The sequence below is a fragment of the Polypterus senegalus genome, chromosome 17, assembly GCF_016835505.1.
Source record: "Polypterus senegalus isolate Bchr_013 chromosome 17, ASM1683550v1, whole genome shotgun sequence".
Taxonomy (NCBI): Eukaryota; Metazoa; Chordata; class Cladistia; order Polypteriformes; family Polypteridae; genus Polypterus; species Polypterus senegalus.
The window spans coordinates 82,176,694-82,202,898 of record NC_053170.1 but is presented as its reverse complement, the minus strand read 5'-3'; the positions used below and the strand labels follow the sequence as shown (position 1 = coordinate 82,202,898).

Genomic DNA, 26,205 nt, shown 5'->3' with positions numbered 1-26,205 from the left:
ATGTATATACATTTTTCCATGTGTGTAGATATACAGCATATAATATACATACAAATGCACATGTGCACTGTATGTGCAGTACTGTGCAAAACTCTTAGGCAATTTAGATGTTTCACCAAAATATTTGTCTTACAGCAGGGGTCCCCAACCCCTGGTTCGAGGCCCACTAGCGGGCTGTGGCCATCTGACAGCCGGGCCGTGAGAAAACTGCTGGCAAAGGAGACTCACTCAGTGAAGGGCTACAGCAAAATGGCTGCCCCTTCACTGAGGACACTTTTCAGAACGCTAGGTGGGTGGGGTTTTGCAGCGGCTCAAAGAGAGGAGAGAGACAGAGGTGAGAGAGTATTACAACAAAGTATTTTTATGGTCCAACAGTTTCCCCATATGACACGAGTCTATAGAAATCTCGTTACTAAAAAGTACATTCAGCAGATACTGTACTTTCATTGCAATGAAGTGACCTTGAAATGCTTGAACGAATTATCCACAGAGCAGTTAGTTCTGTGGTCGCAGCTCAGTTGTGCACATTTGCACAACGATCCCCAAACAGAAACATTGTTAAAAAAAAAAAAAAAAAAAAAAAAAAGTCTTTCTTTGAACTTTCCTCGTACTGTTTTTTTGCTGTTTTTGTTTTCGGTGGTTTTCAGTGATACCTTTTGCTTTTTGCTCGTCAACATTTGAAAAACATCCACTGGAATTTAACTCATTGTCACCCTCCTATAGAAATGGCAGACGCGAAAAAACGATAACGGTGTTAAAGTTTATGATGGTCAATCTCTTGGAATGACAAATGTAATGCATATGTCTTTGTTATATGCAAAAAAAGAAGAAAAATCTTGGGTTGCAAACGTATGCAAACTGCTACATTTGAAGACAGTTTTTATGTGGTTCAGTGATGCTTGTTCAAGAAACATTCCTATTAATGCGGCACTCATTCAAGAATGTGAGGTTTCTAAACTCTCTTGAGACCACCGTCAATGGGACAATACGCCGAACAGCGTCCTGAAGTGCGATCACCGTGTCTGTGGAAGACTGTTTATCTGCTGCCGGGTCAACAGCAGGCTCTGCTGCGTCTCTCCACCAAAGCAAACAGAAAAGATCTCGAAGGGTAATGCAAGGAACATTATAAATGCAGGAAACATGATTACTTGGCTACTAACCTGGTCGCAACCCTGCCTGACTGCTGTGTCCGTTTATAGGAGAGTGGCAGATCCCGCTACAATAAATAACCTTGCTGTTACTGTTTCAAGTTGAATAAAGCAGGTTTTGCTAAAGTACTGAGACTCAATCTTGTGTTTTGCAGTGTTAGACAGGGACTTCTAGCATGACCACGATCTTTTAGGATTCGCTTCTGTGGTGCTTCACTGCAGCACTGTGAGCCCGTTGTTGCCATGCCCCGGCAACGGACAAACAATCGTACACAGACGCGGCAATCACACTTCGGGACACACTTCAGTGTGACGTTCCCATTTTCCCAATAGATTTCAGAAACCTCAAAATATGAACAGGCATACAGGCAATATTGGGCACCACACCTTTACCCACTCTGCAGACTCAGTAACCAGCAAGGCTGGAGGAGTGCTGGAGGAGCCTGAGGAGGAAAATCTGAGGCAGTGGTGGAGTAGCAGCATGTGGGGCAGAGGCAGAAGATACCCGTTGTTCAAGTTGGCAGATAAAGTGGCTAGATTCAAAGCAAAACTTGATTTATGGTGCCGACAAGTGAACACTGGAATTTTTGATATGTTTCAAACGTTAGTAGAGGCTGTTAAAGGTACCAAGCCAAGACCTTCTTTCTCCCAGTTTGTGTATGATCACCTATCTCAGCTTTCAATAGAGTTTGAGCATTATTCCCAACCACAAAAGACCCCCGAAATGGGAAGGAATGGATCCGTGAACCATTTGTGAATAAGCCAGGGGAATCAACTTTGTCTGTGCTTGAAGAGGATCAACTGCTTGAGGCTGCAAATGATGGTGGCCTTAACAGTATGCTTGACACAACTTCAAATCTCCATACATTTTGGATTAAAGTCAAGGCGGAATATCCGGAGGTTGCCACAAAAGCACTGAAAAGTCTGCTTCCATTTCCAACATCCTATCTTTGTGAGGAAGTGTGTTCTGCAGCGACAGCAACCAAAACAAGATTACGGAGTAGACTGAACATAAGCAACACACTTTGTGTGTCATTGTCTTCCATCGTCCCCAGATGGGATCACCTGGTTGCAGGAAAACAAGCTCAGGGCTCCCACTGATTCTGCATTATGGTAAGTTGTATAATTTCTATTACGATATTATAAATAATAATAGAAATGTAATGTAAATTGTGTATAAAACTCCCCCACGAACCTGCCCTGAATCCACCATCCCATATGCAAGGCAAAAGTGAAGCATGATGAGGTCCTGCAGACTTGTAGCAGCATTTGTACAAACAGAGTTGTTCATATGATCAAAATTGATGTATTATTTTAAATATGGGTATATATTTTAGTGATATGGTTCATTTTTGCTTTTTGCTACATACACTAAAAAGAGATTTTTATCAGTCTTATAGCACATTTTAATAAATATACTATAAAAGGTCAAAATACAAGCAAATTAAGTTACAAATAAAATACAACAAAAATTATCATGACTACTTTTTGTGCAGTACTCACTCAAATTTCTAGTCTTTTTAAATATTTAAAAAGAATTTTAATCAACATAATACTGTTTTTTATTCATAATACTGTAAATTTAGAAGATATGAAAATATAATACTCATAATAATCAAATGTGATTTGGGTATAAAAAGGAGTTGCTTTGGGAAGGGATAGTTTTGGTGGCTACAAGGTTTGCTGCATTTGGAAACATGAAATATTCTAACACAAAAAAATGTATTCCTTCTTTATTTGGCTGCTTTCTCTTAATGACCAAAACGTTGCTTAGATTCCACATTCACATTTTTTAAATTGCACCAAAAAAAATAAATAAATAATGATACTAATCTGATTTATAAAACCGTGTGTACACCACGTGCCTATATAAATCTAAAATCAATTTTTAGCTACTCCCCATCAGACTTAAGAAACCCCCTTTTTTTTAAATATTAATGATCTAATCACCATACAAATGTGTCCATGTTCCTGAGTGACGTCACCACTGCTACTGATGGGAAAACATCGAAAATGAAACTTTAGTGAATGTAAACTTAAGGCATTACTGATTCAAGATTCTTAGAAATCGCCTTAGTCAATGGGTGGGCCTCTCTGGCAGGGTCTTAAATTGGTTTGAATCCTACCTGGCAGGTAGAAAATTCTTTGTGAGTTATGGTAATCAAATCTCAAAGACACATGATATCCGATATGGTGTTCCACAAGGCTCTATCCTGGGTCCACTGCTCTTTTCAATCTACATGCTTCCATTAGGTCAGATTATCTCAGGGCACAACGTGAGCTACCACAGCTATGCCGATGACACACAGCTGTACTTATCAATAGCACCTGATGACTCCGACTCTTTCGATACACTAACACAATGTCTTACTGGTATTTCTGAATGGATGAATAGTAATTTTCTCAAACTAAATAAAGAGAAAACTGAAATCTTAGTAATTGGCAATAATGGATTCAATGAGGTTATCAGAAATAAACTTGATGCATTATGTTTAAAAGTTAAGACGGAAGTAAAAAACTTAGGGGTAACCGTTGACTGTAATCTGAATTTTAAATCGCATATTCATCAGACCACTAGGACAGCATTTTTTCACTTAAGAAACATAGCTAAAGTTAGACCTCTTATATCATTGAAAGATGCTGAGAAATTAATTCACGCTTTTGTTTTCAGTAGACTAGATTACTGTAATGCACTCCTCTCAGGACTACCCAAAAAAGACATAAATCATTTGCAACGAGTGCAGAATGCAGCTGCTAGAATCCTAACTGGGAAAAGAAAATCCGAACACATTTCTCCAGTTTTGATGTCACTACACTGGTCACCTGTGTCATTCAGGATTGACTTTAAAATACTGCTTATGGTTTATAAAGCCTTAAATAATCGTGCTCCATCTTATATATCGGAATGCCTCACACCTTATATTCCAAATTGTAACCTTAGATCTTCAAATGAGTGTCTCCTTAGAATTCCAAAAGCTAAACTTAAAAGTGGTGAGGCGGCCTTCTGCTGTTATGCACCTAAAATCTGGAATAGCCTGCCACTAGGAATTCGCCAGGCTAATACAGTTGAGCACTTTAAAAAAACTGCTGAAAACACATTACTTTAACATGGCCTTCTCATAACATCACTTTAACTTAATACTGATACTCTGTATGTTCAATTCATCATAATAACTATTCACAGTGGCTCCAAAATCCGTACTGACCCCTACTCTCTCTTCTGTTTCTTTTTCCGGTTTCTTTGTGGCTACTCAAACCATCATGATGCACCAACATTGATGGACTAAAAGCCAGAAGTCTACGTGACCATCATCATCAGGTCCTTCCATGAAAACCGTAAATACAAAGAGGACTGTTTGATTTATGTTAGGTAGATTGCTCAGAGGGGACTGGGTGGTCTCTTGGTCTGGAATCCTTACAGATTTTATTTTTTTCTCCAGTCTTTGGAGGTTTTTTTTTTGTTTTTTCTGTCCACCCTGGCCATCGGACCTTACTCTTATTCTATGTTAATTAATGTTGACTTATGTTTATTTTTTATTGTGTCTTCTGTTTTTCTATTCATTTTGTAAAGCACTTTGAGCTACATTTTTTTGTATGAATATGTGCTATATAAATAAATGTTGATTGATTGATTGGAGTACTGACTAACATTCTTTTAACTTCCCTCTCTGAGCCCATCATGCAGAAATTACACAATCCATTACAGGTTTTAACAACCATTGGTTATATGGCAATGGTTGTTTTTCAGCATTAACTGGGTGACTGGTCAGGAATCTTGCAAACATCCCTGAGCCTAATCTTGCAATATGTATGGGACTGTATAATTAAGATGCTACCTAGATGCATCGAGTATCCTTACAGTCAAGGTGTGCAGGGCAAGATCAAAAGGCAATTTGCAACGATTGGCAATTTTCCTAATGAAATCAGCGCAACTGACTGCACACATGTTGCAATAAAGGCACATGCACAGAACAAGTGAACAGAAAGCACTTTTATTCAAATAATATACAACTAATATGTTATGCTCAAATGTATATAGCTAATATTGTTCTCATGTGGCCCAGCTGAACCTGTAATTCCTTATTTTTTTTCACACAGTAGTGTGGGAAGGAAACTTCAGGGTTATGCTATGTGTGATGGTTGGCTTCTTTGGTAACACTACCATTGCCAGTCGTACAACACACAGCACACACCTTTTATAGACAAAATGCATTAGCTACATACTCTGGCAACTAACATTAAGTGTATGTAGTAGGCCTTATTACCAATTCTGAAGACTGCTGAATTGAGAGAACAGGTCAATTAACTGTGATAAAAATAGTTCATGAACATCAGAATGTGGCCAACATTTTTTCTGAAATACCCAATTAAATTAGATTTTCTGATCACTACATTGTCCTGCTACCTGAAGTCATTAAAATGCCAACATCAAAAATGGCTTGAGTGCAACTTGCTTAACGTTACAGCAAATTTTAACCATCCGCCAATTTTCACACCAAGTTTGTGTATTAAAATCCCCAACTTTTTCATTAGAAATGAATAACACATGTTTGTGAGCATAAGCATGTTATAGATTTGAGGGCGCAGGTCTTTAAGCCCCAGACAAATATGGCAATAAGGTATGCATACTGTATCATTCTTTTGTGTATGTAACATTCTTATAACATATCACTATTTTGTGTGTGTGTGTGTGTGTGTATATACTCAGCAAAAAAAGAAACGTCCTCTGACTTTCAACTGTTTTTACTTTCAGTAAACTTAATGTGTAAATATTTGTATGAACACTAAAAGAGTCAACACCATAAGACATAAACTAAAAATGTTTCACAATGTGTCCCTGAATGAAGGGAGGCTCAAAATCAAAAGTACCAGTCAGTATCTGGTGTGGTCACCAGCTGCTTGAAGTACTGCAGTGCATCTCCTCCTCATGGACTGGACCAGATTTGTCAGTTCTTGCTGTGAGATGTTACCCTACTCTTCCACCAAGGCACCTGCAAGTTCCTGGACATTTCTGGGGGGAATGGCCCTAGCCCTCACCCTGCGATCCAACAGGTCCCAGACGTGCTCAATTCCTTCGACGATAAACACGAATCCATCCATCATCCCTGGTGAGACAAAACCGTGACTCATCAATGAAGAGCACTTTTTGCCACTCCTGTCTGGTCCAGCGAAGGTGGGTTTGTGCCCATAGGCGGCGTTGTTGCTGGTGATGTCTGGTAAGGACCTGCCTTACAACAGGCCTACAAGCCCTCAGTCCAGCCTCTCTCAGCCTATTGCGGACAGTCTAAGCACTGATGGAGGGATTGTGTGTTCCTGGTGTGACTCGGGCAGTTGTTGTGGCCATCCTGTACTGGTCACGCAGGTGTGATATTCGGATGTACCGATCCTGTGCAGGTGTTGTTACACGTGGTCTTCCACTGCGAGGATGATCAGCTGTCCTTCCTGTCTCCCTGTAGCGCTGTCTTAGGCGTCTCACAGTGCGGACATGGCAATTTATTGCCCTAGCCACATCAGCAGTCATGCCTAATGCACGTTCACGCAGATGAGCAGGGACCCTGGGCATCTTTCTTTGGGTGTTTTTCACAAGTCTCTTTAGTGTCCTGCGTTTTTAGAACTGTGACCTTAAATGCCTACTTTCTGTAAGCTGTTAAGGTCTTAACGACCATTCCACAGGTGCATGTTAATTAATTGATTATGGTTAATTGAACATGCATGGAAAACATTGTTTAAACCCTTTACAATGAAGATCTGTAAAGTTATTTGGATTTTTAAAACATTATTGTTGAAATACACAGTCCTGAAAAAGGGACGTTTCTTTTTTTGCTGAGTATATACATATATTTATTAGTTTTACAAGTGTCTATCACCTCATATTAATATCATTGTGTTTTCACAGCAGTTGAGCTGAATTAACAAGTAATCAAGCCAAAAATGCATGTCCCAATTTCAGCTAGATATTTTAAGCAGAGTCATCACAGCTCACAGCTTCAAGAACTTCTTAATCATTTCAATAATAAAATTTCAAATACTAAAATACAATATTATGCAAAAACAGAACATGACTTGATCTGATAGCTCTGGGCAAGAACATAGCTGGACACAAGCATACTGAGTGACTGATCTCTCACCAATTAGCTTGATAGTTAATGGCAATGATTTAGCTCATTTTATGTTGTATAAATCGGTAATGTTATAGCCTTATAGACAGTACATTCTGGAGGAAATCATTTAAGATTGAGAATGACCACACACCCACACTTTTTTCAAATTCTGACTACTGGATCACAACACAATAATATGGTGGTTTATGTTTGAAAACATTTAGTTATTACAATAAAGCTGTGCAGTATACTGCAGTGTATTACTTTCTTTTAATCTGACTAAGGTTAATTCGGAAATTATATTCCAGTTGGCAAACATGTGCCAATCTAGTGCACCTCATAAAAAAATCCACAGGCTCAATTCATGTCACTTAATACAGCAGGTTTTATTAAATGCAAAACTGGTAATTCTCACATTAACACTGTGAATCTTCGTCAGGGAATTCTCAAGGAGTGAGCAGGGCCCCAAGTCAGGAATGGCGTTTGCAGGGACACGATCTGTCATGGGACAAATGATGCAGGATTCTTATGTGGATTGGCAGGAATAGCATTGAGGTGACAAACGTGTTGCTAATCCTAGCAGTACCTTCAGGGGTCTCATTAGCACCCTTGCTGGGTCACCCTGTATGTCCTTTTTGTCTTTGCTCCTAGTTTTCAGAATGTTTCAAAAGACCCTTTAAGTGACACATTTGCATTCTTCCCTTTCCCTTTTTGTTTCTGTACCCAGTGTAGCATTTGGTCCCTGTCCCTTATTATTATGTTAAGCATTTTTATGTTGGCTATTTTTTTGTTTTTCTTCATGTCACTCGCCCACTACAACTCTGTCCCCTTGAGACGGTCCTAATCTTGGCAGGTAACATATACAGGTATGTTGTCTAAATTTAGCTCTGCGTGAGGCTTTGTTTTTACAAATATAAGGCATCTTAAAACACCAGAATATTTTATATATAAAATACAGTCTGAATATCTCCAAGTCTGTGTTTAAATGGCTGTGTGCTACGTAAATGTACCTCCACTATTTTTACACTAAATTCTTACACTTTCATGCACAAGCAAAATGTGATGAGTGCTACTCACTTAACAATACTGATAAAAATTTCCAGTTTAAATATTCAAGGGGTAAATTTCTCCTACTTTTTTTTTTTTTATAAACTTTTTGAACCTTGCACTGCGCCATGCCCAGGGTTTGTTTCCTGCCTTGCACCCTGTGTTGGCTAGGATTGGCTCCAGCAGACCCCCGTGACCCTGTAGTTAGGATATAGCGGGTTGGACAATGGATGAACCTTGCACAGGTCATACCAAGATGAGCCTAGTTTGCTTTTATCTTAATTGGCAATATTATCAGAAGTGAAATGTGAAGAGCAATTTCAGCTGTGATTTCTTGCTTTCTCTTTAATTAATCTACATTCAGAATGAATCAGCCTTAAAGCACTCTTGTCAACTGGAGTTGGACGGACAGTCTTTGATAGTATTGTGCCAGTATACAGGATTTTCATAAGAATATGCTTGCAACTTTCATCTTTAGATCATTTTTTCCTGTGACTTAAAAGATCAACTCTGGTACTGGATTTGCTGCAGCAGTTCTGATGGACTTGGATATGCAAGTACCAAAATAACAAAATGTGGTGACAAATACAGACATATTCCACTGTACAGACACCCCCACACCTTTTCTAATCACTTATTATTGTTGCCAACCCTGCTCAAACCAACACAAGGTCACTGGGGGCCGAGCCTGTCCCAGCAACATCAGGCACAAGGCAGGAAACAGCACTAGAGAGGGCATCACTCCATTGCATTGCAATGCCCAAACATGAAGAAAGCTCACACTGGGGTCAATTTGGAATCGCTGTTTACCTAATATCAGGGATGAGGAAGGAAAACCAGAGTATCCAGAAGTCAACAAATCCAGGATTTGAATTCTGCATCAGGTTGTTGTCCGCATGTTGCTATCCCCAGTCTGCATGGGTTTTCCTCCAACATCCCAAAGGACCTGTGGAATAGGTTCACTGAAAATTGCAAGTTTGTCCCTTTAAGAGCATGGCCATATAGGTGAGTGAGTCCTGTGATGGATGGGCTCCTGTCCAGGTTTGTGACCGGTCTCATGCCCAGTGCTGCTGGCCGACGGGTACCAGCCCCATTGGACCTTCAGTTGGGTAAAGGTGATTAAAACGTTACATAAGATATCTGTTAACAGTGGCTAGCTGTTGCTGTTATGTAGTGTTTTACTAGTTTTTGTAGACAATTTCTTGCAGCCATAGATTTAACAAAGAATGCCTTCCATTTCTATTCTAAAAATGGAAGGAACGCATGCATAACATATTGAAGAGAAAACAGATATTCAAGAGAAATTTAGGGTCACATATACCACACTAGATTAACTTAGATGAGTGTTTGCCTAATGGAGAATTTCTTTCATAGGAGTCTGATTCTAATCGTATCCCCCCCATCTCCTAAAGAAATGATAAAACTGTATTTTACACACAAGTAAAAAAAATGACATTCATCAGTTCAGACAGTACATGAAATACAAAAACAAACTGTACTTAGCTTTTATAACTTCACTTAATAAACCAACAATTGTACCTTGGAACGTAAATGTTTGTATTATTAACATGTTTATATGACTTCCTGGGACCAGAAATTACTTAGGATTTTGGAAATTGGAATATTTGCATCTTCCTGAAAAATCCACCCTCCTGTCTATGCTTTTAAACCACCAGGATTTCTGAGAGCGGCATGGTGGCGCAGTGGTAGCACTGCTGCCACGCAGTTAGGACACCCGGGTTCGCATGTTCTCCCCGTGTCTGCGCGGGCTTCCTCCCACAGTCCAAAGACATGCAGGTTAGGTGAATTGTGTGGGTGTGTTTGTGTGTGTCCTGTGGTGGGTTGGCACCCTGCCCGGGATTGGTTCCTGCCTTGTGCCCTGTGTTGGCTGGGATTGGCTCCAGCAGACCCCGTGACCCTGTGTTCGGATTCAGCGGGTTGGAAAATGGGTGGATGGATGGATGGATTTCTGAGAGAGCAAAAGACTTCATGCTGTGAAAAAATAAAAAGCCAAAACAGCCATTATCCATTCTTGCACAAGGTAACTGAAGCTTAACAATTAATTTGTACATTGGCGACAGATGAGACAGACAGACACACACATTGACCACTGCAGCTATATGGCTCCAAGTATTACCACTCGTTTGGCTGACACTTTTATCCAAAGTGAGTTATAACATTTGACAGATGCAACTGGTTACACTGTGTTTTTTTCTTTTTCTTTTTAAACCTTAACCACTATGCCGCATTGACTGCCTTGGAGTTTTTCTTCCCCAGTTAAGTATCTACAGAAAATGGTTTATTTTGACTTTGGAAAAATGTAATTTTACAGGACAAATGTTCACATAAAAATACTGAATGGATAAATATGTGTACAAATACTAGAAAACTACTTTCAAGGGAACTATTATATATGGCACAACAGCAGCAAATAGAGCTTAGATAAGCATTGTGGTCTATGGATATACCGTACTGCATGTTAAAGTACTGCAGCTATATGCTGGCATGGCATGTTTGCATTTTAAATTAGGCATTAATCTTAACTTCCTTTAGTTATTTGTTCAGACACGCAGTCAGCAGGTGGGTGCCGAGAAGCTTTGTCCATGTTCCTTCTGGTGTCATTAAGGCACATTTATTAATTTGGGCATTTTGAGTACTGAAATTTGTATCTCCTGTGGCTCTTCATTATCAACCCTCTTAACTGCTGTCCTTTCCGCCTCCTTTTAAAGGGATGTGACATAATGTTTACTTCAAATGCATATTTTATAATTGATATTTTCATCAATATAGCTGCCAATTCTTTCAACCATACATCAACTCCCACACTGTCGGCGTAACTGAACAAAAGACAGCACGCACAGCACCGGTGACAACGTATTATTCATTATTACCACTAGTTCAGAGAGGTTTTCAAATGCAAATGCAGAATCATGTTACAGAAAGCGGCACGGTGGCGCAGTGGTAGCGCTGCTGCCTCGCAGTTAGGAGACCCGGGTTCACTTCCCAGGTCCTCCCTGCGTGGAGTTTGCATGTTCTCCCCGTGTCTGCGTGGGTTTCCTCCGGGCGCTCCGGTTTCCTCCCACAATCCAAAGACATGCAGGTTAGGTGGATTGGTGATTCTAAATTGGCCCTAGTGTGTGCCTGGTGTGTGGGTGTGTTTGTGTGTGTGTCCTGCGGTGGGTTGGCACCCTGCCCAGGATTGGTTCCTGCCTTGTGCCCTGTGTTGGCTGGGATTGGCTCCAGCAGACCCCCGTGACCCTGTTCGGATTCAGCAGGTTAGAAAATGGATGGATGGATGTTACAGAAAGGTTTTTCGCTTACAACAGGTTATGTTTATTTTCACCACTTGCAATCCGCTCTCAGCACACATAACAAACATTCATACGTTATTCCATTTGTAGTCTCATGTCAACGCTCAAAAAGGCTCGGATTTTGGAATTTTGATTTAGGAATGTTCAAGCTGTACTTCCATTTCTACCTATACATTTATAAATCTACTAGCCGTGTAAGCCCAGGGTCCTAGAAACTATTGAAATCGTCAGAAAATAAACTGAAATGTAGAGGTGTGAGGTAATTGAAAGGAACTACTCTGGGCATCTCTCTCCTAGGAGGATTTGATTTGCCGACGTGCTCACATCACTTGTGCATTAGCTGCGGGAGGAAAAGTAAAAGGGATACCGTTTTGCCGATGTTAGCGGTTAAGCGACTTTGTCTTTCTTCTGAGGTTTCATTTTGCTGACGTGCTGGCCTCACTTGTGTTATAAGCGGCTAAGCGAGTTTTCCGTTTCCTCGAAGGCGAAGCTCTTACCCCGACTCCACCTCTCACTTCCAGGCCGGACAGACACACACACTTTCAGGTGTAGACATTTATATACAAGACCACCCATTTGTTCCTGAAAAATGGTCCAAAGCTCCAACTTTTTAAATTATATAAATTTAATACGTGTTCACTAAACTCGAGACTCCATTCCCTTTCGTTGAAAGCTGGGTACTGCAATCCCACATTGAAACTTTGCCCCGTGCAGTATGTTATCAAATGCTGACGTTTTTTCCCTTTACAAAAGTACACCTATAATGATGATGTATTAGGCTAGGGCAGGGGTCCTCAATCCCAGTCCTGGAGAGCCGCAGTGGCTGCAGGTTTTTGTTCTAACCTGGTTGCTTAATTAGAAAGCAATTCTTGCCAATAAAACACTAACAGGCTATGAAATTAAATTCTATGCTATGTCAGGTCATTCTCATATCCTAGATTTTCTTTCCCTTTCTATCATGCAAATGATTTGAAGGCTCAAATGGACGAGTAATTCTCAGTCCTTCACTTTTTTCTCTTCATTTTTCTTCCAAGTATTTAATTAAACCCAATAGTGCAGATAAATACACACAGGAGTAAACGTAAATAAGCTAAATGGAGAAATGCTGCTCTCTCTTGTCATTTGCATGTTATTGATAATAAGGAGCAATTAAAATAGCTGTTTAAGACAAAATTGAGCAATAAGGGCTCAAAATCACTAAAGTGAAGCAGAAGTGTTACTTTAACAATAAGTGCTTTTTGTTAAGCAACTGCATTGGAGCAAAAACCTGCAGCCACTGCGGCTCTCCAGGACCGTGATTGAGGACCCCTGGGCTAGGGCACTAGTTCCCAAACTTGGTCATGGGGACTCAATGTGACTGCAGGATGTTGTCCCAACCAGTTTCTCTGTTTTAAGATCAATACAGAAACTAAACAGAATTAAGTTTGATAATTTTTTATTAAAATGCAGTCATATGAGGATAACGTAGTTTGATTTTTCAGCAACACTGTCATCCTGATTTTCATTCTACTTTTCCAGGTATTCTGATTATTTAATCTATTATTTACTAACCAGTAACGGCACACTGCACGTTGAATACACTTGACGTGAGCATTCCTAATTTTCATCCTCTTTCTCTGTACGTTTAGCATTCGTTTGCTCAGAGGTTGATGTGCTTGCTGCTTCCTCAGCAGCTCTTCTTTTCTCCACCCTTGCAGCCCGCTACTTCTCTTCTTTTGTCGGCATCTTTTCACGTTAAAACTGATTAAGTTAGTTTTTGTGTTGCAATTACTTAGTATGTTTTTCTTGATTTTTTACTTAAGCGCCACAATCTGCCTCAAGAGTGATTCAAGATATGAAGAGGTAGGGGAAGTGATGGCAAAGGTGGTAGGGATATGAGAACGATGCACGCACGCACGCATGCGCCGCACGGCTGGGCGGCCGCCTTGCTGCGCACTGCCGAGAGTTGATTCTACAATATAATAAAAATAAAAAGCGTAATTATAATCATCACCCCAAAAGCGGACAGTAGACGTCACGTAGTATATGTGCACCAAATTTCAGGTCAATAGGTGAAACTGTTTGCGAGCTACAAGTGATTTAAAATCCTGGACAGACAAACGAACAGCCACGGTAGCGTATTATAGAAGAAGATTAGCGGGTCTGATGCAGAAGTAATTGCAGTCTTTCATCATTCAGTGTTGTTAGCCTGGGTGTCTGATCTGCTTGGTTTTAATTATCATTATTAAGATACGTACAACGAAGGATGCAAACTACACAGAAAAGTGATCAAAATGGTACAAAAATAACAAAAGTGAGTTAAGCATAATGCAAAAATAGAAATATTTCTTACTGTCTTATAAATGTAAAAATCTTACTGCTGTGATTATCTGAATGCAGAATAAGAGAAGAGAGAAAAAAGACAAGCTAATTAAATTAAATGAGATTAGTTATAATCATCGATTATGAATCTGGTTGGGAAAAAAAGCCTGCAGCCACAGTGGTCCCCAGGACCAAGTCCTGAAACCAACTGAGCTAGACGACATCCTAATATAATTCCCCAACACCATTACATTTATAAAAATAATGTTCACAAATTCATTTCTGCAATGGATTTTCTCATTTTATATTACAGAGTAGATTATCTGAATATTTCTTTCCAACCAAAATTTGTTTTCCTGAGCTGGGCAGTTGCGTATTTGTCGGCTAGAAAAACAAATATTTAGGAACAGACAGAACAGAACCTGAAGTGCGATCTTTGGGAGTTCAACTCCCCTGTCATGAAGTCAGTTATTCCAGTCACAGTTTGAGCTGCCTCGCCTTAATGAAGCAGAAGCAGACATGCCAGCCACTTTCACTGCATGCTTGTTTGTTATAAGCTTCGATCTGTTTTTATGCCACTTAAACAAGGTAACCTGCCAGAATATTATGGATCAGCAGAACACTTCACTTTTCTAAGTCAGTTTATGCCCATTTTAGGCAGTAAACTGATAAATCAAATGTTAATTGGTGTAACCCATCAGTATCATGCACTGAAAATTGGTAGGGTAGACTTTTTAACAAAACACTAATTTTCTATTGGCCTCTGCAAAACTTTGATTCTGTGCTACCATGTTTTCAAAGGATATTTTTTTCCATTCCTGACAGTGAAATATTGTCCATTATCATAAATCATTAGAACATAAACAAGGGTTCTCAGTATCAGTTTATGCTTCTCTACTAACACAGAAACATCATCACCACTGGATTTAGTAAGCCTGCTTAACACAGTGTTGCTTTTATAGGCTGGATATGACCAAAAGATCCGGCAGTATTTTTTGTTTGGTCCAGAACAGTAACAGAAATACCTTGGGATTCTTGGAGTCAAGATGAAGAAGGCAATTAATATATGGAGGCTGACATTCTCTGTAAGATTTACAGCAAAGAGTTTCCCCAATTCATTTAGCGTCTAAAGTGAATATTCCAATATTGGGTCAGCAAAGCCAAAGGCCATCCCTGCAACACTGATCCATTATGAAGAAATGTTCCAATTCAAAGTATTATTATTTTTTTGTTCTCACAATCCTTTTTTTTTTTTTAATATTATTATTTGCGCTCATTCCTATTTCAAATGCAGTCATATTTCTTAAATATTTTTATAGAAATGTTTGTACACTGAAAAAAGTTTGGTAATGATTCACACTTAATAGATAGATAGATAGATAGATAGATAGATAGATAGATAGATAGATAGATAGATAGATAGATAGATAGATAGATAGATAGATAGATAGGTTATAAAAGCACTATATGATAGATAGATAGATAGATAGATACTTTATTAATCCCAAGGGGAAAATCAATCTGAACCAATATAATTCTTTTTAGCTTATTGATCCCACAATCTTTAAGTTGAGGCAAATCATTTAGAGTGATTGGGTGCAATTCACTTGTTTTATACAGAAGTTAATCTATTTTTTAACTTGTTCTTCTTTTTTAGCAGTTGGAAAGCCATCACGCTGGAAAGTTCGACCAGAAGAATATACAAACGGCCCTTCAAACACAGCACACGAACAACCTAAAAAATTAGGTTAACTGAAATAAGATTTTTATATTTATTCCCTCCACCATAACTTACTTTGGTACAAACAAATTTTTTTACTTTGATTGAGATCTGAAACCAAATATGTCAAACTACGACACTAAATGACCAACCTTAAGCTGCTTGAAAGAGAAAACTTACATTGAACGAACAACATCAATGTTTTACTTTTTTCAGTGTAGGTGAGTTTCGAATGTAAATGAAAATGAAAAATTCATTGACTTTTTTGGGAATTAATGGCATTGTGGGTTAAATATTTGTGTTTGAGAAGAATTATGCTAAATTAGAAGTTGGAGAGGTCACCAGCAACCACCATTCACTCTTTTGAAATTACTTTGCAAGATTAATAAAATTGATCAAATTCTAAGTATTTCTTAAATAACTAATATTAAATGAAAATGTAAAGCTTTAGGTACATTCACTGTGTATGACTTTCACATGATATATTTATCAGGTTTACACTAATAACTAATCTGAAATGGCATGGCATGGCATGGCTCCCCCGTCAAATGGCTTTGTTCACTTAGTATTCTTCCCTATATAACAGACACTATACAAATTAAAATAAACAGATTGCTGCCCCGCCCTTTTACCAAAAAGTCAACCTGCAGAAATTATACAAAAAAAACATAGTAGAAATTCTGAAAAAAAAATTAAAAAGGAAGAATTTGGTGCAATACACTATTTTCTTGTTCCATCGCAGCTACAACATAAGTTACTTGTGCCGGCAAATATAACCCACAGAACAGACTGCAGTAAAACTCCACGAACTGGACAGGAATCAGAGGCTTGAAGGGGCTCTCATTAAGACGGCCGCCTGCAGTAGGTTGCTCCCATCACAAGGAACCTCCGTGTGATGCTTATATGATCTATTTAATGCGCCTCACTCTAGCTGCTTGCTGCATTTCTATAGTAACGAGGACCCACAAGGAGTGCCCAGGGATTCTGATCAATATATGCAGGCCGCTTGATGAAGAGGCCCGCATATGCTGCAGTGTGAACAGGCACATGTCAGGAAAAATTATGCAGGACCTATTGTTAGGTCAGGCGGAGTTCACAGGAGAGAAGCACACCACAGAAAAGGCATCCGGCTCACAGATGCCGAACACAAAGAGGTACAACAACAACAATGACATCAGCAAAAAAAAAAAAAAATTCTGGAACTGATACATTCATATCCTACAAAAAAATGAAACCATTATGAAAACACCCTACAAAAACTAGGCTTCAGGATCACTGCAGAATGTTCTCTCTTCCATATGAATGTCAGCAGAAACAAAATGGATGGAGATTACTGACACAGTGTCACAACTGATCTCCAGTGGCCCCACAGCGGCATACTTGAGGAGAGTAGATGCAACATCCGCAGCAGATAAGCAGAGCTTGTTGCACAACTAGTGACATACTGCACTACCTATCAGGAAAGAATCAAACTGCCACCCATCATTGTCGTAATAGGCTTTCCATCAAAATTAGACACACTGTTCTGGCCTCTGACACCAATCTGGGTAGCAGCTGTGCCCTACTACATGCATCACTTTGTTTTTGACATCACTCATTAGCAGTCCCCTGGAGGAGCCACAATAAGTGCAGCTACATTTACACCGAGGAGTACCTATTCGGAAAGCTAACTCATCTTTGTTTCGGCTCATAATAAGAGAAGTAGCACGCATCAAGCCCTCTGCAATAAGGCTGGTAGTTTGGCAAATCAACTCACAACTGGCTATAGAGCTGATTCAAAATCCCCCAAGTGGGTGGCCACACTTTGTCCCCAACCCTCAATACAGTAGCTCCACAGGGCTGTGTTCTGAATCCATGATTTTAACATCATTGTCAAGGGGGGTTTGGGGGTGTCCTGATCTCTAACAACAATCAGCAGACTTCCCTGAATGAACAGGAGAGTCTGTCACACCGGTCTCAAGACAACACTCTACTCATGAATGTCAACAAGACAAAAGAACTAATTGTGGACTTTGCAAGAAAACAGTAGAGTCACTGCTACCCCATCAGTATTAGCAGCACTCAGGTGGAGTTGGTAGACAGTTTCAGACACCTTGGTGTCCACACCACAGAGGACCAAGCACTTTGACTCCTTGATAAAGGAGGGGCAACAAGGCCTTTACCACCTCAAACCGCTCAGGGAATTTAGGCTGTCCTCCTATATAATAATGAATTTCTATAAATCCGCCATCAAAAAGTATCCTTACAGGAACCTGGATTGGAAACAGCATGCAGCAGGACCACAAGGCTCTGCTGAAAAGAACGCAACATTGGATGTGCACTCTCTAGCTTCCAGGACATCTATACCAAGTGATGCTGGATGAGGGCAAAGAAAATTATCAAACATACCACCTACTCCAACAATGGCTTTTCCTCTGTGCTGTGATCAGTGAAACACTACAGCTGCCTGAAGACCAGTTCAGAGAGACCCGAGAGACGGAGCTTCTGTCTATAGTCCATCCATATTCTAAACTAGGACAGTGCCTAGAGCTACATGATAACTTATTGTTAATTCTACAATATTAACCTACTGTGTTAATAAAAATGACATATGAATGCTTAGAAAACTGCTTCCGATATGAGAAAATCCCCACATATGATATACCCATTTGACTCATTTTGATTTTTAGTTATGCAAAATGTTATTAACTTTCAGGGGTTCCCACCTATGTTTAGCTCTCTTGACCACAAAAAAAAAATTGCTAGCTAATAAAACCTTACCTAAAAACAATCTTTAGGTAATTTTGGACCAGACTACTTGCAGAATATCACATGCTGATGACAATGAGTAAAGCGATAGATGTCTTAACAAATCCAAACAGAACGTCTTGAAGTTGAGCTTGACACATCATCACCGGACCCCAGGGGTTCACCCCCTAGTGGAATATGAAGGGTCAAAGCTACTCTTTTACACAGAATTTCAAAAAAATTGAGGAGTGGTAATATAGGCATGTGGAGTATTGTTTTATGCTATTTTGAGGTTGCTGATCACGAAGAGAATATTTTTGATATTTGATTCTTTACTGGTGGTCCTACCCTCTGAAAGTCACTCCCAGAAAATTAAAAAAATCTAATTTTCAAACACAAGCTTGGAAGGTACCATTTTAGACGATTATGAATATGATGTCATTTTGTATCATCTGCTAGGGATCTAGCCCTGTATAGACCTCTATCGGAGTGAAAAATGACAAAGTTCTATTACAATTGAGACTTTTAATATTTCATTTTAATATTTCAAACATCTGATGCAACTATCCTTGTTTACTATGTACTTCAACTTCATGACGTAAATCATTACATTTCTTATAAATATTCAAAATTAGGGCAGCCTATGCTAATTCGAAATTTTTACTTACTATATATTTGAACAATTGTAATATAATGTTGCCATTGTACACATTGATTTTTATGCAGTTGGGTATTTACTATTTATTTTCTTTAAATGTAGCATCTTGAGAGTTCAGCATCTAAGCATTTCACCACATACCGTATGGTGTATAAATATGTGACAAATAGGATTTGATTTGAGCAGTTAAGATATGAGAACACGAACACAGTTAACAACGTGCCCTATTAATACACATTAGACATCAAAAAGTAATCAATAGCTTGACATCAAGGTTTTCAAACAGAAACTGATCACAAAGAAGCAAAGCATACAGATTGCCATTCAGCTTTCATTTGCAAGGAACAATGATCCATAAATGACTCGGCCAAAATTGAGTGCAGTGGGACTTTCCATTCATCCAGTAGACTTTCATGTTTAATGTTACACAAGGAAAGCCAGTGGGATGAATTCAGTAATTGTCACTGAGAAACTGCCGACTGACTCTCCTGGCCTTTGTGATGCATCAAACTCTGCAAAAGCAGGCAAAAGATTGGAAAGAGAAAACAATCGGGAGGAAAATTGCACTTGTAATTCTGTCATACAAGTCCTAGCAACAGAGGATGGAACTGTCAGTTTTTTCTGCGAGTGCTGACCTTCAATGGGAGTGTTCCCACTGCAGCCTGATTATAAACTGTACAAAATGTCATACAATAAATGCTCAATTTATCCGACTTCGCGCTGGCAAAAATGTATAATCTAGCTAATTTTAGATAACCAAAAGGAATGGCCCGTCAAGATTTACAATTTGATGTTCTTCAGCGCTGTCTACGAACAACTGGGCTCGGGAGATGAGAGAATCTCATGTCACTTTCACCTGGCTACACAAAACCGGTCCTCCATTCTCCATTGTACGAGGCTTCATTAGAACAGCTGGTCGTCTCGTCGCCGCCACCCCCAGCCCCGTTCTCATTTCGCTGAACTCCCTAACATTACCACTGCAATTGTGACGATACATGATGCACTCCTTTGAGTTACAGCGACTACGTTCTCCTGTTGCCGAGCTCGAGTCATCTCGGGCACCGAGCAATCCCGACAGGTTGCGCAGCCCCGGCCCCGCCTCGACTTTCAGGGAAAGTCCAGCCCCTTCAGGTTTCGCCGGACGCCACAGTGCACTCCGGCGGTCTTCGTTTGGCTGTTTCTCAGGGTTTAGGGCACCAGATGGGGATATCTAGCGACATTCCTTTGCTACCCCGCGTGCACTTTCACTACAGGCCCCGGCGCGCGGCTTCCAGAAGCAAGGCCTCTAGTTCATCCGGGGCTCTGCCACACTGCTTTGTTACGGCCCCGTCCTACAGGAGAGCACACCCACACGGCGGTTCCTTTCACCTTGGTTTCCCGAATGTCCTGTTTGCAGCCTTCGGGGTACCACTGCACTCGGACGTACCCCCTGCCGAGTGGCCGGGCCCGACTGTCCTTTGGCACACTCTCCGTGTCTGAGCTGCCGGCTCCTGCCCCACCGCCGGCGCCGCTTCCTGGGGCTCCACCGCCGGCATCGGAATCCGAATCTGAGTCTTCCTCCCCGTGGATCAGCCTCACCAGTCCGAAACGAACTGAGCCCCGGTACCGGCCCGACACCAAATCATGGGAAAAGAGAAGGCGCTGCGAGCCCCCCGGCAAACTGACGAGTTCCCCGCTCGGGGTGGATGCTACTGCAGCAGCGACTCCAGGATCCGCCATCGCTGCCGTTGTCAGGGAGTGAGGCGAATAGTGAGCAGGGATACGGTAACTAGGGACCGTGTGTGACGTCATCACGCAGCGTGCTATGCACACGACTGCCCTCTGCCAGCCACGTCGGTCTTTTCCATCTTCGTGCTTGCAGTTGTCCCTGACGTATTGAAAAGCTAATCCCGACAGCTGGATCGGTCTACAGGACCTGTAATTTAAATCGCACTTTCAAATGATCTTATTATCGGTTCTTTGTCCTGAGGGATCATTTAAAGGTGTGTTTTATGTTACAGTCTAAGCTTGATGTCGATTAAGGGAGATACCATGTTTTATCATCGGGGAGAATAGTGCCGCTAAACTTTCCATGCAATTTTTGACCCTCTAACCATCCATTTTTGTATGTTTGTATGTATGCATTGATTCATCCATTACTGGATCACAGGGATTCGAAATTAAATCTGCAAGACAGGAGCCAGCCCTGGAAGGAATGCCGCATCCTCGCCTGGCCCACTCATTTATACATTCAGTCATCCAGGAACAATTTAAAGACATCTATTAATTAATGCACTACTTTTGAATTACAGACCTTAAGGTTGCTGCTTCACATGGTAGAACTGATTTACTCTATGACCTAGAATAAGATGTATTTATATATATAAGTAACAGAGAAACATTATATTACAATGTCTAAACATATACACAGAGGGACAATTTAAAATTAACAATTGACCAAACCAGAATGTCTTTAAGGATGTGTAAGCTAAACTCGGAAAGACACTGGGAGAGCATAAAAATTCCACACAGATAACATCCAGGCCTAGGATTTAAACCCTGAACATTGAACCTACAGTATAAGGCAGCACGCTACCTACTACACAACCATCTATATACTGTCATTGTCCAATTTGCCTGTCCACATGAAACAACCTGGCTCCTAGTGGACTAATTCTGTTGAAATGTGGCACACTTCTTGTTCAAAGAAATTTGTCAGGAAAGTTCCATTTTTGTTGAGATGCCACAAATGGAATAACAACAACATTTATTTATATAGCACAGTTTCATACAAACAGTAGCTCAAAGTGCTTTACATAATAAAGAATCGAAAAATAAAAGACACAATAAGAAAAATAAAATAAATCAACATTAAGTAACATCGAATAAGAGTAAGGTTCAATGGCCAGGGGGGACAGAAAAAAACAAAAACACTCCAGACGGCTGGAGAAAAAATAAAATCTGTAGGGATTCCAGACCATGAGACCGCCCAGTCCCCTCTGGGCATTCTACCTAACATAAATGAAACTAAAAAAACAAAATGCATAACATTTTGAAATTTCAAAAAAATCACATTGAAAAATTGAGAATTTTCAAACTTTGAAATCTAAAATAAAATGACAGAAAAACATTCTTTCTAACTTCAGCTACAGATAAGTTCACAGTTTCAAATATTACTTGTTTTTGTGTATTTTGTATTTTTTCTCTTTTTCTTATCCGATAGATCCTCCTGATGGCAAAAGCAGATCCCAAATATGTTAATGAGTGGTCAGTAAAGTCAAGCACGTGGCAGTTGCTTGTGCCTGATTTTGCTTGTAGAAGCGGTGACAGCCACATGTAGGAGCCTCTGCCACACCAGATTACTTCTTCTGCAAACAGAAATCATTACATGACCTTCATGAATGTAAAAATAAAAAACGCATACAACTAAACATCTAAAAATCAACATAAGGGGAAAGAAGCTCCCTAAGCATGGTACTGTAAATTGTAATGCATAAAGTAAATTAACATCCACTCAGGGTTTATATTGCGCTAAAAGCAACCTCACATCTGCATTATGCACACACTCTAATGATTCAATACTGTATTTCTCTGATTCTATCATTTATCTGCAAAGTGCCACAATGACATGGTATTCATCATGGTCCATTGCAGCCGAAAATTTTGGCTTGGGACTTTATCATAGATTTTACATCATTCCAAAATTGATGTTTAAGAAATATGAACTACAATTAGCTAAAGACAGCCCACAACCAAAAATAGTTCATCAGTCGATGCAGTTTTTACATCTCATGGGATCTGCTGTCTCTGAAAGCTATTTAAGCCACCACAAGGCCATTTGGGCTCTGTTTTTAACTACATGATATCGTAAAATGCTATTAAAACATGTTTTATGTAGTCTGCTTACACGCATAATTACTTTCTATCGTCAGTGTTATTGATGAGCATAACTCACTCTTACAAAAATATTTTCAAAATGTGATAACTGACTATGACAAAGTAACTCAGCAAAAATGAAAAATCCTCTGATTTTCAAGGCATCCAATATGCTAAGACCACCAGGTGGCTCATTGTATTAATAAGCTGGCTGGCCCCTGTGTCATATTTCAGCTTGTTTTGTGTCTTTGTGGTATATTTTTGATTTTATTTGTATGTGTTGCTATTTCTTTTGTTTATGACTTACTTATCACTTACATGTGATTTGTGGGTGACTCTCCAAAAGGTGGGGCCACCTGATAGTCAGCACCAGGATCTGCCCTCCACCCTATCAATCTGGAGGGTCTCCTACAGTTCCTGGTGGTTCATTGTGAATGGGCTCTGGAGTTGTGCCCTTTTTGGGTGTTTATTGTGAATTATTGGGTTTTTCAGCTTGTTTGCTCTGTGTTTTTTTTGGAATTTGTTTGACTTTGATTGCTTTTGCTTCAGGCAGTTCCTTTTGGCTTTTGTGCTTTGCTGAGCTTGCTTTTTTCCCTGAGCACTTGTGACTATTATGCCATGTGCATATTTTTTTTAACTTGTTATAATGTGTTGTGATCTTCTAATCTGTAAGTTAACTTGAGAAAAAAATATCTGCCAAAAATATAATAATAAAAATGCATTTTCACCTGGCCCACTCACACACATTCACTCTTCCTGGAATAATTTATTGGCATCCTTTAATCTAGTTAACACCTGTGCAGTGTAATAGAGTGGCCGCTTGGTGGCACTGCTGCCCACCTTTTCCCAACAGACAGACGCAGGACACGGCATAAAAGCACCAAGAAGTTGTTTCATTTCTTGTTTCTATAGTGCGCCAAAGCACCTCCACCCCAATAAACAGGCAATAAGTACAATAAATCAGCACACTCAATCACAATATTCTCTCCTGCACACCTCCCAGCAAGCTCTGTCCTACTCCACCTGACTCCAGCTTGTTTGCTGGGTTCCCAACAGTCCTTTATATTGTCCTTGACCCGGAAGTGTTTCTGTCCTTCTGTCCCTGTGACTTTAGAATACTTCCAGGCTATGTAGACAGTAGTGACTCCCCAGTCTCCCTGAAGTGTCTCCTGGCGGAACCCATAGCATCCAGCAGGGCTGTGAAGCTAAACTCCAGATCCCATGGTGTCCTGCGTGAATCCAGGGCACCACTATGCTGCAGGAAAGCTGCCACCTAGCGTTCCGGTCGGAGGTAGTGTCCCAAAGCAGCTGCCTTCCCCAATCCTTCCACTTCAAGGGGGTTTAAGCTGCCAGCCTTCTCCTACAGCAGAAACAGAGAAAATGTGGCTAGACAGACAGATAGATAGATAGATTTTACTTCTAGGCAGGATTAGATAGATAGATAGATAGATAGATAGATAGATAGATAGATAGATAGATAGATAGATAGATAGATAGATAGATAGATAGATAGATAGCTCAGTACTGTGACCTTTACTGTTTTAACTTTACATGCTTCCATTGGCGGGCGGCACGGTGGCGCAGTGGTAGCTCTGCTGCCTCGCAGTTAGGAGATCCGGGTTCACTTCCCGGGTCCTCCCAGCGTGGAGTATGCATGTTCTCCCCGTGTCTGCGTGGGTTTCCTCCCACAATCCAAAGACATGCAGGTTAGGTGGATTGGTGATTCTAAATTGGCCCGGGTGTGTTTGTGTGTGTCCTGCGGTGGGTTGGCACCCTGCCCGGGATTGGTTCCTGCCTTGTGCCCTGTGTTGGCTGGGATTGGCTCCAGCAGACCCCCGTGACCCCTGTGTTTGGATTCAGCGGGTTGGAAAATGGATGGATGGATGCTTCCACTGGTGCCCTGCCCGGGGTTTGTTTCCTGCATTGTGCCCTGTGTTGGCTGGGATTGGCTCCAGCAGACCCTTGTGACCCTGTAGTTCGGATGTAGTGGGTTGGATAATGGATGGATGGATGCTTCCACTAGGTTTAATCATTAGTTCATCATTACTCGTATGCAGATGACATCAAGTTATACCTTTTAATTTAGATCAAATGAAGTTTCTCGGATGTTGTCTTTAATTAGTTGTGTTAGTGAATTAAAGGAGTGGATGGATGAGAACTACTTGTCTTTAAACATAGATAAAACAGAGGTGTTAATTGTTGGAGGGAATGACGCTGATCACAACAATATTCTGTCATCATTTAACTCAGTTGGAATCCCAATTAATTTTACTGAATCAGCCCACAATCTAGGAGTTATCTTTGATTCTAGCATGTCATTTAAAGAACATATTACAAAGTTTTCCAAATCGTGTTTCTTACATCTTAAAAATGTTGGGAAATTGAGGCACTTTCTAAATAAACAGGATTCTGAGAAAATAATTGATGCATTTATTTCTAGTAGGATTGATTGCTGCAATGCGGTGTTCACTGGCTGTTCAAACTGTTCTCTATACAGCCTCCAGTTAATCCAAAATTCGGTTGCAAGAATTATTACAAGAACAAGAAAATACGAACACACAACTCCAGTTCTTAAATCCTTACACTGGCTCCCGGTTAAGTTTAGGGCAGATTTCAAAATCCTCCTTTTAACATATAAAGCATTAAATTGCTAAGGTCAGGGCTACTTGTCTGAACTTATCATGACTTACAAACCAGAAAGCACATTAAGATCTCAAGATGCCGGTCTGCTTACGATTCCAAGGATTAATAAAATAACAGTGGAAGATCGAGCTTTTAGTTACAGGGCCCCTAAACTGTGGAATGGTCTGTCTGCTACTATAAGAGATGCCCCTTCGGTCTCAGCTTTTAAATCCCGGCTGAAGACTCACTACTTCAGTTTAGGATATCCTGACTAGAGCTGCTGATTAACTGTACAGACTGCATCTCTGTTGTTAGTCATTAGCACTAAAACATAAGTAACTTGATAGGTATACTGTAAGGAGGATCGCAGGAATCATTGGGCACAGGGGTCCTTTCATCGGATTGGCTGGCCCAGCGCTGTTTCAGCTGTGGAATGGCCAATAGGGGGAGACAGCTTGATGGCTGAGGTCTCCAGGACTCTAATCAAATCCAAATCTTATTATGTGATATCATCTACTGTTAAATTCTGCTCTGTACTTCTAAAATTTTTATTTGTATACTGTATTGAGGATTTGTTCTGTTCTGTGTATTGTATTGTATTGACCCCCTTCTTTTTGACACGCACTGCACGTCCAACCTACCTGGAAATGATTCTCTCTTTGAATTGCCTTTCCCAAGGTTTCTTCCATTTTTTCCCTACAAGGGGTTTTTTTGG

The 26,205-nt window shown here is 40.2% G+C and overlaps 1 protein-coding gene across 2 annotated transcripts in view; it reads right to left on the bottom strand.

Annotated features, from left to right (window-relative positions):
• Positions 1 to 20,780, bottom strand: part of ube2o (ubiquitin-conjugating enzyme E2O) — a 76,536-nt gene extending 55,756 nt beyond the window's left edge. Inside the window, exon 1 of one of the 2 annotated variants that reach the window (XM_039739153.1) lies at positions 20,382 to 20,780. In XM_039739153.1, the coding sequence (XP_039595087.1) occupies positions 20,382 to 20,732 (351 nt within the window). In that variant the 5' untranslated portion in view covers positions 20,733 to 20,780. The remainder of the gene's footprint in view (positions 1 to 20,381) is intronic. The other variant, XM_039739152.1, reaches the window with a different exon arrangement.
• Positions 20,781 to 26,205: the final 5,425 nt, after the last annotated feature.